The sequence below is a fragment of the Telmatherina bonti genome (genome assembly GCF_933228915.1).
Source record: "Telmatherina bonti genome assembly, chromosome: 16".
Taxonomy (NCBI): domain Eukaryota; kingdom Metazoa; phylum Chordata; class Actinopteri; order Atheriniformes; family Telmatherinidae; genus Telmatherina; species Telmatherina bonti.
The window spans coordinates 28,993,995-29,008,021 of NC_136614.1; the positions used below are offsets into that span (position 1 = coordinate 28,993,995).

Sequence of the window (14,027 nt, forward strand, 5' to 3'; positions counted from 1 at the left end):
TTCAGTAGCCTCTCTACTCCCACTCAGATGGAACATTTAAGCATTAAAAGAGCTGGAAGTTAACAGACTTCACACTGTCTGCCACAATGAATGGCACGCTGACACAGTGGTAAGATGTGCTAGATAATCCTTAACTCCCGGGGTGAGTGGGATACGGGTCAATGTGTCCTTCCACTTTGCAGCTGCAGCAAGCAGAAAATGTACAAGTTGATGGTGGTCCAAGGTTTTTCTTCTTCTTTCACATAACAGCTAATTAAACGTCGAAGTAGACAAGCATGGTGCATAATTGTGACAGATAGATGTCGTGCCTCAGACAGGTTAATCTATTTTTATTTTTTCCAGGAGTGTAAAAGCTCTTTGGGTCAATATAACCTTTCTGAAGTGTTAACCTATTTTTGACTGGCATCTAATGGCTGATTAAGGAGTTTGGTGGTGGACATAAATACTGTGGACGGTAAGATCAATACTGTGGTGTCAGTGCGGCTCGGTTTGTAGAGCGATCAGTAAGACTTATGATGATTAACGGAGCGCTGAGGCTCGACTAAAACAATCATTTCTACGCCGGTGTTAACTGCTTTGGGTTGCTAAACAACAACAAGCATGAGGTGCTTACACATTCAAATCACACAGTGCTAAAAGTCAACATCAATATCAAATGTACCAAACCTCATTTCCAAAATGTTCGGACCCTTTTCCTGATTTGATGAAAGCACATCCAAATAAAAAATGTTTGGGACAGCCAAAGGTTGGAAAGTAAGAAACAGCTGGAGAAAAGTGCTGCAACCAAAGCTGATTGAAAACATATGAAGAACATTAATCCACATTAAAAGAGCACCTTAGACAGTCTGAGAAATAAAATTTGGCTTAGGTTCAGCAACTTGCAAAAATACTGCAACAACAGTAACATCCCTCGATGTAAAAACTGTAAAAATGACCAACAAAACATACGAGTGTGAATAGATGAAATAAATCTGAATATGTCTTTTGACAAAGCCAAAAACCAATACTGACTGCAAATGATGAATTAGACTGTCTGGCAGAAAAGCACATTATATGAGATATTTTGTCATCAAATAAAAATGCTGCTTCCAGAAATCACTGTACTTTCTACAAATAAAGAAAAGCTCAACTGTTTATTCCACAATTCATCAAGACCAGGGGTATCAAACCTATTTTAGTTCAGGGGCCGCATACAATTTGATCTCGAGTGGGAAAACCATGAAATAGCAGTTTAATAGCCTTTAAATTATAAATATACCACAGAACGTGCCGTGTGTCGGAAGCAAACTGTAGGAAGTCCAACCTTACTGTCATGATTTTTAAAATACAGCTGACTATTTCAAAAGACAATTACAGTCAAATTAATTTATCAGGAAGACTTTTTAATGCTGGTCTGGAGAGGTGCTCCTCAAGTGATTTCTCTGCATACTTAGAAGTCTTCCAAGACTCGTTCCTGTCCTCTCAACCCCAACTGTTTAAGGCAGATAACTGCCCTCCCTGAGCCGGGTTCTGCCAGGTTTCTGTTTCCTGGTAAAAAGGAGAATTTTCCTTCCCACTGTCGCCTTGTGCAGCTCAGGATGGGGGATTGGAACCAAGTCAAGATTCAATGCAATCTGTAGGTTTTCCTTAACTAGGCTATTTATTATAAATTGGCTTGAATATATGTCTGTAAAGCGCCTTGAGATGACACTGTTGTGAAGTGCAGCTGTACAAATAAAGATGAATTGGTTGAATATTTATGAGTTGTCATGGCAACAGAACAGTTGTTAACCAGTGGGATCAACTCATGAATCTCCCCAAAATCAAGATATTCAGCACAATAACACACCAAATCCCAAAGGAGTTGAAGAGGAAACAGAGAGGATGCAGGGAAGCAGTCAGGGAGAGAGGAAAACGGTGAAATTCAAACAATTTCTTCTAACCATTTTGATGGGTGAAGCGATATCAGGGGGTAACAAAATGACAAGCTTGAAGTGCTAGCAAGTTCTCAAAAAGCATAGAGTATTAGCTTCAACGAGACATAGCTGAATGAACACGTCCTGGACACTGATGTGTCTGCAGACCACTTGAAGTGTGTGACGACTGAAATCAGAAAGTCAGTGGAGAGCTTAAAGAGATGGAGTTACAGAGCTTTTTAACAAACGCTGGTGCCATCCTGCAAGTCCCTGTAAAGAGGAAAATCTGCGCAGGGTTCATCTGTTAGCTGTGAGTTTCCATTCATATTATTAACCCAGCGAGTTTATCTGAGTTGTTCTGGTAACAGTTTATATCATACCTGGTATTATTGCAGACACTGCCTGTGACATCAGCTTTCTTGTTGCTAGGCTACAAACACATTCATGTGATCCCCCCCCCCCTTCAACTTCATCTTCAGAGAATCCACTCTCGTCTGGACCAATCAGGCAGCACTCTGAGGACGTTCATTCAGGTGCTTTATTACAATTCAGCTGCTCCCATTATGTGAGGAGCTCCATAAATTCCAGGTGGATATAACCACCTGCATTTACGACAACTCAACCAGCATCCACAAGTAGGAAGACTGAGAGTTGCGTGTGTGAGAAGGTGGTCAGCTGCACAGGAGCCCCACAAGAGACTGTACTCAGACCATTTCTCTTCACACTGTATACCTCAGACTTCTAATACAACTCTGCATCCAGCAATTGGCAGAAATACTCTGATTACTCCGCAATTGTTGGGGGTATCAGAAGCAGAGTACAGAGAACTGATCAGGTCTGATTTATATCTTCATATAAAAATTAGTCTAAATATTTATTTAATATTCTGTTCGACTTACATATTCACCTCCACCAAGGAGGTAATGTTTTTACCGGTGTTTATCTGTTTGTGTTCAAGATAACTAAAAAAGTTATGGACAGGTTTTCATGAAATTTTCAGGAGTTGTTGGAAAGGTGAAAAGGAAGAACTGATTTTATTTCAGTGGTGATCTGGATCACTGTTTGGATCCAGGAGCTTTTAAGGTTTGCGCTCTCCGAGTGCTTTTGTAGTTACATCTGCATCACAACTTACACCATGACTCCACATCACAAAACATTTAATCACAGCTATCTGGAGCTGAAAAATACTATATTTCCTGTGGATTGAGGGAACTTTGCAACAGCTGGAAGTTGTTTTAAATGACATGCCTGCACATATGTGGAGAGATCCTGACCACCTGATCTGCCTCACCTCACAATACAAACTAAGGTAAGAACTATTAAGCAAGACAAATATAGCTCTTTGGGGTAGATTAGACACCATATGGGCCATATGTTTATCATACTCTTTTCAGGGAATCCCTTTAATATTTTAGCAAAACATTAATAACCGCATGGCTTTGTACTAGTAAAATCACTTCTCAGAAGTTCAGATGGTAGTAAAGGTAGTAAAAGTAATGTTTTTCTTTTTGTTTTATATTGAAGTTCAATTCAAGATGAGCTAATGTTTTCATCAGATCATGTTTTTTGTGCAATTTTAAATATAATATTAGTTTATGAAATACGCAAATCATTACAATCAGTTTTATTTTATTTAGCTATTTTTGTTTTTGAATAAGGGTTGTATTTTAGCTTACCATCTCCAGATCCAGTACCCGATCCTAGAAGGATACATATAACATAAATATTACTGAACAGGAAAATATAGAGATAAAAGTAACTTTGCTGTGTTAAAAAAAAAAAAAAAAATGAAAAATTTGTAAATGGTGGGTCTGCAGTGCGTGTTTAGAGGAAAACCTGGAGGAGGAGATGAAAAGTGTTCCAACATAACAGGGGAAGGAAATGCAGGGGCTTTGGAGAATCTGTAGCCCACCACAGACTTCTTATCGCATGCAGACAAAGACAAAATACTCTCAGCGCTCATCCAGCTCCTGACTGATGTTCTCACTCTAACGATGCATAAGTGATTCTGTGCTTCTTATCTGCCACTCAAACGCGCACCTGCTCTTCCCTCGTGCAGCCTGCCTCCTCCCCTTTGCATGTAACGTGTTGATGATCCCCCCCCTTCTCGATCAGTTCATCCTCAGCTTCTATCCAACTACTCCGTCCATCACCATCACTCTTTCCTCTTTACATGGAAATCCTCATCCTCCATGATTAAAAGCTTGACTGCATCCCAGACTGATCCCAGACTGACAGGTGCCATTATGCAGCCACAGACGGGAAACCCTTCCCCAACCCCCCCCCCCCCCCCCCCCCCACCCACCCACCCACCCACCCACCCACCCACACACACACACACACACACACACACACACACACACACACACACACACACACACACACACACACACACACACACACACACACACGTCAAGAGTGGCTTATTTGCAGCATCTTAGGTGTGTTTACATGCTCACATCTGCTTTTCTGTTTAATGGTGAGTTAGGGGTCAGTGAAGCACTGGGGACCAGTCCAGTGCAGAGTAGATGAGTGGGTGGCCTGCCAAATGTACCAGTCTGGAGAATACAGACGAGGCCTTTAGTGGCTTTTACACTCCAAGGCTTTGTGTGTGGACTAATTAGTTGCTTGTCCAAGCAAGGCTGTAAGAAGTCTGTCAGCTCACAGTTGTGCAGTAATTCTGGAGATGAAACATCCCAGAACTCAGATTTCCCCCAGCCTGGCTGCTACTTTAAACCAACCCATCTGATGTGCAAAAAGAGAAAAGAACTGGAGGGAAGTGTGGTGAGTAGAGGCAACAGTGTCCAGTTTACACAGGAAATATGGTGAGAAAGACGTGAAAAAAATAATCTATGAAGAGTGCAGACAAACACAAACTGTACAGATCAGTAGAGATAAATGATGCAGACCTGAAGGCTTCTCATTTCTTCCTCTTTCCGGCGACTTCTTTCCAACAGCCCTGAAATGAGACAATTACATGACATAACGTGTTGCTGGTGATAGGATGAGCTTTCAGAGCTGGTCAAATGTTCTCTGGCATTGTTTGGTACTTATGTTCCTATAAGCTTTGTTCTGACTTCGGATGCTGGTTTGAATTCTGTACTCCTGCAGCCAATTCTGCAGATAACTCTGGTAGAGGGTCCGTGGAACGGCAAACATGCACATCTGGAAAGGCTGAAAGGTATATGCATACCTGCTGCATCCACCACAACAACATGGATTCATACCACAGTAATCAAGATGCTAGACTGGCCTGCTAACAGTCCAGACCTTTTACTCGAAAACAAATGCAAAATAAAACCAATATCGGGAAGCAGTGTAGTGAAAATTTCATGTTATACCGTACTTATGTTAATTTCATATGGTATATATTAACCTCACATGTTACCTTTGACACTTCATTTGACACTTTATGTATTACTCTTCCTTCTCATGTTAAAAAGCCTCACGTTTAAGATGTTGCTGAGGTTTGAGGTCAGTTAGACCAGCGTATCTTCTGAGCAGGCAGCCTTGTCCACAGTTACCTGTGTAATCCTCCTGCTTGGCGTGAAGCATCTGCAGTGCAGACATATTTAGTCTTTGGTGTCTTCCTCACAAAAACAGTTCTTATCTCCTCCTCAGACCAGAACCCCCTCAGCACCCAGATACGGTCTACTGAACGGTTTCTCCGGCTGCAACTGGAACTACTTTATTCTTCTTTCATTCACTTGTTTATTTACTTGTCTTATTCTAATTAACCCTCTTATTAAACCTTTTAATTCCCAACTCATCGTGAGTTTTTGGTCATTTTTTCCACAACAGCAGTGAGAACCATATCAGACAAGAATGGAAGAACCTTCCTCTCTAAAAGCTTCAGCCGCTGCTCTCCTCAGTTCCTTTATGTTTCTAGATTGTTAAAAGAAGACAAGATGGTACACAGAAGTAAACATGGCCCTGTATCTAATATTTTATGTCTACTTTTTAGCAAACCTTTTTTTTTTTTTTTTGCTGACTGAAAGACGAAGCTTTTATTTTCCTATCTTTATAAGATTATAAGAACAATATTCTTATATTAAATAAACACACTAACCCAGCTTTCCCTTTTTTTCCCTGGGAATTATCCCAGTTACAAGAAAGAATATCGAAACTATTTTAACATTATATTCCCTTCAGTTTAAATAACACATAAAAACAATGTTAAACATGTTTATCTTACTTCATCTTAAACATGACTTCTTTCCCCGCTTCATAGTAATTACATGGTGGACTATTGTTTAAATTTGCTGCAGTACAAAAACTGAACATCGGACAAACAGTTAGATACTGCCACCACTTCTTTCACTCAATACAGACTAAAACCCAACAACAGTCTCTGCAAACATTTCCTGGCTTTGCTCTTATTTGAAATGAAGTCCATCCCATGGCATGTCCACAAACTCGACTTTCACGTTTTCTGTCTTTTTTGACAACGACTGAATCTCCACCTTTTCAAACTCACACAGGCCAAACCACTCCAAAAAAAAAAAAAAAAAAAAAAACTGACAATCAACTTTAAAAACCAGCAGAAAATAGGAAGAGTTGTCTACAACTTATCTTTGCTGACTCACACTCAGGCTCATCTCACCTGAAAGCTGCGGTTGCTTCTGTTATACGAGAACCCCCTGTTATCTACACATGCAGGGAAGAGGCCAACGGGGAGCACTGCACAAGGTCTGCAGAAAAATAAAACTGCTGCCAGACACAAATAATTCACTGACAGAAAGGCTGTGTGGCTTTTCATAGTATTGGCAGGAGGAGCTAATCTGCAGGAGAAAAAACAAGTACATGTTAGAGTGGTACAGTACGCTTTCCAATCTATGTTCACTAATTCGATTAGCCGCCCTGCACGGATCATCATATTCCTCCACATGCATATAAAGGTCATGTGACTACCAGATGGTCCCACAGAAACATGAAATGACAAAAATGGCGAAAACGCATCAACACGATGGCATGTAGGAAGCAGAACTGTGAGATGTTAATCCGGTGACACATTAATTACATGCAGGTCTAACTACCAAAGACTCCATATCAGTGCTTTTGCCTGCAGTTAAGATTGACAAGCTAACTTCTTTCCAAAAAAAAAACAAAAAAAAAAAAAAAAACCCATTATTGGATCGGTCGGATCAGCTCAGTTTTGTTGGCCGACGTACAAGCTCCACTTTCACAAACACACCTTAGAGGCTTGTGTTCATTCTTACGAAATCCGAGGTTTCAGCAGCTCAACAGTCGGTGGATGCTGCCCGATTCTCCTCCTGATAATGTGTCACATATTTAATGCAGGAGAAGGATCTGGACTGCAGATGATGTAAGTAATGAATAAGTTCTGGCACTGTCCTGCTGAAATAACCATGAAGCTTGTCCCCTTCATGGCAGCTTGTCATTCAAAAATGAAAATATACGCCTCTGCATCGATGATACTTTTACACATTTGCAAGTCATGCGTGCCTTGGATGCTGATGGACCTCCATATCGTCAACTGGGGCGTTATTTCGTAATCTTTGCCAAGTAGGAGACACCTTCTCAGAACATTTACTATATATCCTCTGTCTTTCTACTCCATCTTAGATGAGCCTGTGCTCTCAGAGTACAGCAACATTTCTGTGCAGGACGGACATGTGAATTCAGCAGTGGGCTGTGCTGATGGAAAAGGTTTTGCCAGGTACTGTGTTGACCATGTTGGCATGATGTTTTTCCATCCTTTTACGCTGATATTTCTCCCAGACTCCTTTAATTTTTTTAGTTTTTGGACACAAAACTAATTTGGAATCTTGCATAGATATTCAAAAATAAGTGGTCTAACAAAGACCTTGGTGGATGCTACTTTTGTCCGCAATCCAATTAATCTGCTAAATGTTGACTGATTGCTGACTTTCCATAATTGCATTACTTGGATTTTCCATATTTTTTGTTTCTCCTCTGACTTTTTTAGTGTGTTGCAGGCAATTAATTCTAATTGTGTTTATATTTTCTAAACACATTAAAGTTTATTTTAAAAGTTTTTTTAAATTCATAATTTACAAATAAAGCATTATTTTAATGTTTTTTTTCATTTATTTAATTAAAATAAAATCCCATTAAGGTTACTCTAAATTATCCCTAAGAGTGAATGTGGTTGTGTGTGTAGCCGTGGGATGGACCGGCGACTTGTCCAGGATGCACCTTGCCTCTTATCCAATGATTGCTGGGATAGGCTCCAGCTTCCCACGCTCCAGAGATGGACTATCCAGGTTATGCTCTTTGCTATTATAGTTATGGGTAGTCTCGCCAACCATTACTTATGTAGCAATGGGGATGTTACCTGATGCACTGAGATGTACCTTGCTCTATTTCTCTAATATATGAATGTATAAATATATGCCAATATTCCTGTCCCTAACTTATTTCTCCTTTTTTCCACAGGTCTTCCTGAATAAGTGAAGTTGTACATGTTGATCTGTCTTTCTTGTCGCCTCCACCCCAACCAGTCAAGGCAGATGGCTGCCCTCCCTGAGCCGGGTTCTGCCGGAGGTTTTCTTCCTGTTAAAGGGGAGTTTTTTCCTTCCCACTGTCGCTGCATGCATGCTCAGGATGGGGGATTGGATCAAAGTCTTGATTCGATGCAATCAGTTGGTTTCTATTATAGGATATGTATGAATTGGCTCAAAATTAAGTGTATGTTGATTCGTGTATGTAAAGTGCCCTGTGACAATATTGTTGTGAAGTGGCGCTATACAAATAAAGTTGAATTAAATGGGTACGAAAATGGATGGATGGAAAATCCCATTGAGATCTTGCACTCTCATGTCATGACATTTTTTGGATGTAATGCTATAAAAAATATAGCATGCATGTACAAGTAAAGAAAATGAGAAGGCACGTAACTGGTGAAGGACAGTGGAATGCTAACAATGCTTGTTGCTATGCAACAGCAGAAGGAAATGCAGAGAGGAATGTACATGTACAATGCACATTTTCATCATGTGAACATTTTGTGAGAACATTGTCACAGTTAAGCAATACACCACTGTGTTGTAATGTAAGCACACGTTCATATGATTAAGAAACTCTAAGTATGCTAACAAAGCTTTGTGTAAAATCAAAGTGGAAGTGAGCACCTGTTAAGCCAGTGTTTTAGGAGAACATATGTTTTGTGGGTGTAAACAGCTTGTCTGCAAATACACAGTGAGAAATAGAGGTGGGGAAATAGCCATATAAATAGCTAACATGCACATGGATTGATATGTTGATTAGCCATGTGATGTGTGTTGCCCACAGATAAGCATGAGGACAAATTGTCTGAGATTTTTGGTTACTTGGTTTCAAAGAACACTCGTGTGGAGAAAGCTCAAAATATCTAAAGATCCTTTAGATCCAAGAACAAAATACACAATGGCAATGTTCTGAATGCATGTGTGAAGCATTGATACAAATACGTGAAGAGAAACGGATTCTGTAGAGCCATGAGCCATTTGAAGCACATTTCATGTTTAAATAGCTTGAAAGAAATGTCTTGTAGGTTGTGATATGACACTTAATCTCTTATGCACTAAAATAGCAATGTTGCACCAAGCAATGCAACTGAATGAAACTAAGCTTCTACAAAGGTTTTAGGAAAATGAAGTCTGAAAGGCACAATAAGGATGGTAAATGGACTTTGTACTTATACAGCCCTTTTCTAGTCATCTTGACTACTTAAAGTTGCTTTAACACTACACGTCACATTCATCCATTCATACACAACCTCAAATGGCACTTGCTCTGTGCCTTTTGCTCTGTCACACACACTATAGACACATCGGGAGGCAATGTGGAGTTCAGTGTCTTGCCCAAGGACATTTTGGCATGCAGTCACGGGAAGCCTGGAATCAAACCACAAACTTTCAGGCTAGCAGACGAGCTACAGCTGCTGGTGAAGATAGCAACATGTCAAAGCACCTTTGCACAACTGATTAAGTATTTTCTCAGCTACTTATAAAGTCAAGATGCAAAAGATCTGCCATACAAGACTCAAAATTTAAAGTATTATGCTTTCTCAAGCATTTAGTATTGTACAGAGAAAGGCCCATGTGTGGTAAAAACAAAAGCAAAAACAATTAACTAAGTTGACATACATGCACAGGTAGCCATTTCCACAAGCATCAATTACAACAAACAGTGATGCGTGTTATTTTTTAGTGATTGGTTGATAACAGAATGAATGAGAGGAGCAGTGAAAGAAAAGATAGCTAGGATCTGAGGAGCCTGTACAGTTCTATTAAGATTTGGCCAAACCGTATCCAGCCTCTTTTTCGTGGTTATCACCCAGAGGATTTGTTGTCCGATGTCAGTTTGTCTCAGATCATCACATGAGTTGCGGCAGAATAAATTAAGAGTAGCATAGTGTGAGAAAATCTGCATGAAAGCATAAAAAAAATACCTACCTTTCTTTTCAGTGCTGAGGGAATTCAGTAGTTTCTCCTGCTGGTCCAGCCTTTGTAGAAGAGCCGCCTGTTCAGAGTCCCGGCTCTGCCTGAGGGCCTTTAACTGATCCCTGGTCTGTTGATGCTGCTTCCTCAGGCGCTGTTCTCTTGTGTCGCGCTCCCGGACCTCCTCACACAACCATCGCAACTTGGTCTGGTTGGTTCAGTAAATACACACGAGGTCATAGACAAAAGTTGAGTGAGAACTTCAAGTATCCAGCCTGAAGTATGACTGAAAGACAACTTGGAGAAGGATTTTGTGTACTGGAAGCATGTCCTTTAGTCAGATGAGATTAATGTAGAGCTCTTTGGCCATTAAGACTTTATTTATGTTTGGTGAGAGAAGGGAGGGATGTATAAGCCCAACGAGACTATTCCCAGAGTGAAACATGGTGGAGGTAGTATTATGCTGTGGGAATGCTTCAGTCTGAGCCTTGCTTGGGACTGGGATCCCACAGAACCCAATACAAATCTTGTGATAGCAGGTGGTTTTCAGGTGCATTGGGTGGGAGTGGGTGGATAAGAATAAACAAGAGGTCCGGAACTTATCATCCTTTAGTGTCTGCGGGAACATTTTACAAGAAATACACATTAACCAGAAACCAGTTAACAATACTTTCTTTTTGCACGGATACTGTAAGCATGACATGTTTAATGAACTGTCTATTTTATAGTAATTCTTGTGTTTCTGGGCCTTTGTACTAATGCACAGCAGGTCTCTGTATTTAACTTGTTTACAGTTCATAAGCTCTTGCTAAAATTTAATGGGATACCGGCACATTTCTTAACAGATTTGCTATTTTTAAATAACTGCTATAATTTTGATATCTTACAGTTTTTGCTTCAGTTTACAAGAACAATGGTCATGCTTAGATGAGTCTTAATTCTTTAATTTCAAATAAAAGTTAAATCTGCTTTAAAGGCAGGTAAAATGACTGTGTAAACGCCTAATTCTGAATTAAAATGACAATTTGGAAGTAAACTTAATTCTGAATTAAGAGGCTGTTTTATTCCTATTTTAAATTCGAACTGATTCGAACCTTTATCATGTAAACATTCAATGTGGTCGTTCTGCACATGCTTGTAACTTACGCGTGAGGTAGTTTGCACATGTCGAGTTGGTGCTTAAAATTATAATCAAAGTTAAAATGTTTATGTGGTTTTCCATGGCATAACCGACAAGAAAAGAAGCAGTAAATTGAGTTTGTTTTTATTCCTGCTACGCTGAGATAAGCCACATCCATTCCCTGTCCAATCAGAACCATTCCCAAAATCTAAAAGCAGAATTACATAAAGGCAAATAAATGTGTTTTCCATGTAAACCTCTGAATCACTATTTCTATGTAAACTCGAAGGAGAATACTTCGGAATTATTTAGTTCTGAATGATTCATTCCAAAATAAATGTGATTCAGCAAAGATTTGAACTTAATAAATTGTTATTTACTTTACTCTTAGATATAGGGCAACGCTGAAATGGTTTTAATAATGTGGCTGTGAGACAGGCGGAGAAGGTCAGATTTTAGCAGAAATAGGCAGGAGAAGGATTGAAAAACGTCCCTTTTTCACTGCAATTGTAACTATGAATCTCACCATGTTGGTAGGAAACATGAAGATAGATATAAGAAGATTTTGAAAGAAAATCTACAGTAGTAAAACTGGGTGTGAGGTATTAATGTCTTCCAACACAATGATGTCAATCATATTGTTTAGTAGGTTTTGGTTGTTGTAGAAAAATGTTGTTTCTGTATGCAAAGTTAAATCATGTATCTGAAATAAAACAAAGATTTCTTAAAAAAAAAAAAAAAAAAAAGACAAAAAAAAAAAAAAAAAAGCTGTTTTAAAAGGTCTTTGCAGATTGACTAGGATATATTTTTAAGACAAATCAATTTTCCTAAGTGGGCTAATAATTTTGTCCTTAACAGCACATAGCTGTTAAATAACAGGAGCAGGCTTTATGGTCAGACAAAAGTAAATATATAAATGGCACCATTAATGCCAGTGAATATACCAAACTACTGATTGACAGGATTTTAAAGTTTTGCATGAATTTAATTTCAGGATTAGGACAATTAGAATGTTTTAAAAGGAAAAAGAGTAACGCAACCCTCCAACACAGTGCAGCTTAAACAGACACTGCAGCCCTGGTGTTTTTTTAAACACTCCATTGAAATACACTCAGAGTGGTGCCACTTAGACTCATTTTGGCTGCATAATGTAGTTAAACGTAAGTGTACACAAAAGAGTGCAGTATAAACCTGCTAAATCTTATTCCACTAAGATAAAAACCCAACTGCATAGCTTATCATTTTCTGTTCTCCAGTGTATATTCTTGTAAATGCATAATCCTATAAGAGGAAGTTTGACAGGAGACATTCATTATAATGATAAACACTGTGAATTTTAATGCAGTATCATGTATCAGTGCCACAGACATAATTATATTTCTGCTGTAGGATTACAATATTGAAAGGAACTGATTTGTCTTGGGGGGTGAAAAGCCTGGTGTTAAATTTTAGAAAAGCAGCCTCCATCAACCTCACCGCGAATGTTTGAGCAGAACCTAGAGAATTAAAAAATTAATTGTGGTTGACAAAACTACTAACAAGTAGTTGTTGGCTGCTGTATATTTAAAAATAAAAAATGGAGAAAAGAAATCCTGGATGGAGCAGACCTAAATGTGTCATATATGTTAAGAGCTACTGCCTTTCACAAAATTCAAGTACAAGTAGATGATTACCATGAAAAAGATTTACTGTAAATCAGGAGGGAAATTTTCCAGAAGCAGCACAGATTCGTAATCTATTTCAAAGTTTAAACTGTTTAGTTTTATTGAGTTAAGTGAAGCAGGAAGTCTAAGTTTGTTTTCTTTTTAAGAAAAGGCTTTTGTTTCTTCTTTACATCAGAGCAGACAAAAAATACACATGAAGTTCCCCAAGGTTCTGTCCCGGGGCCACTTCTGTTTAACAACTACATGCTGCCACTGGCACAGGTCATAAAGAATAATATTAGTTACCATAGCTATGCAGATGACATGAAGAAACCAAGGCCCTGTACAGGCTCTTGGTAAATGCAATGAGCCAATTAATGACTAGGAACTTTCTTCTGTAAACAAAAAGAACTCTGAGCTTCATGCTATATACCTAAAAAATCCCCAACCAGGCCAGAAATCCATGTGTAGTAAAGGACTCATACCTGAACTTTGAAAAATACATTAAGGGAATTACAAAGTCAGCGTACAACTTAGGAATATATTAAGGGTAAAATATTGGATGTCTCAGCAGGACCTGGAAAAACTATTCAATGCTTTCATATTTTGCCAGCTCAATCATTGCAACACTGTCCATTAGGGATGGGAAATCGAACTGAAAAAAAATAAACAATATTGGTTTCACAAATTTTTTTTCTCCCAGAAAAATACAAATAATCCATGATGAAATTTTTGTCATTTGTCATTATTTTTATTCATCATTTTACCTGTCTATTGGCATTATAGCAGCAGAATGAGGGTCTGGCTACTGTGTTGTTTTTTTGCTAATAGAAATTAAGAAAATGACTAGTAAAAACAAGTTTTTTACATTTAATTTGCTTGTAGTCTACAAATATCAGCAATATTGAAGAATCGTGAGAATCAAATTTTAAATCTAATTGGCACCCAAATAATCAGACTCTAA

At 38.8% G+C, this 14,027-nt stretch overlaps 1 protein-coding gene across 1 annotated transcript in view; it reads right to left on the reverse strand.

Moving 5' to 3' along the window:
- cep128 (centrosomal protein 128) overlaps positions 1-14,027 on the reverse strand; it is a gene marked incomplete at its 5' end in the record, with an annotated part of 72,418 nt that overhangs the window by 8,552 nt on the left and 49,839 nt on the right. The window contains 3 exons of the mRNA XM_079254926.1: positions 3,572-3,595; positions 4,805-4,854; positions 10,316-10,508. Of these exons, the coding sequence (XP_079111052.1) occupies positions 3,572-3,595; positions 4,805-4,854; positions 10,316-10,508 (267 nt within the window). The remainder of the gene's footprint in view (positions 1-3,571; positions 3,596-4,804; positions 4,855-10,315; positions 10,509-14,027) is intronic.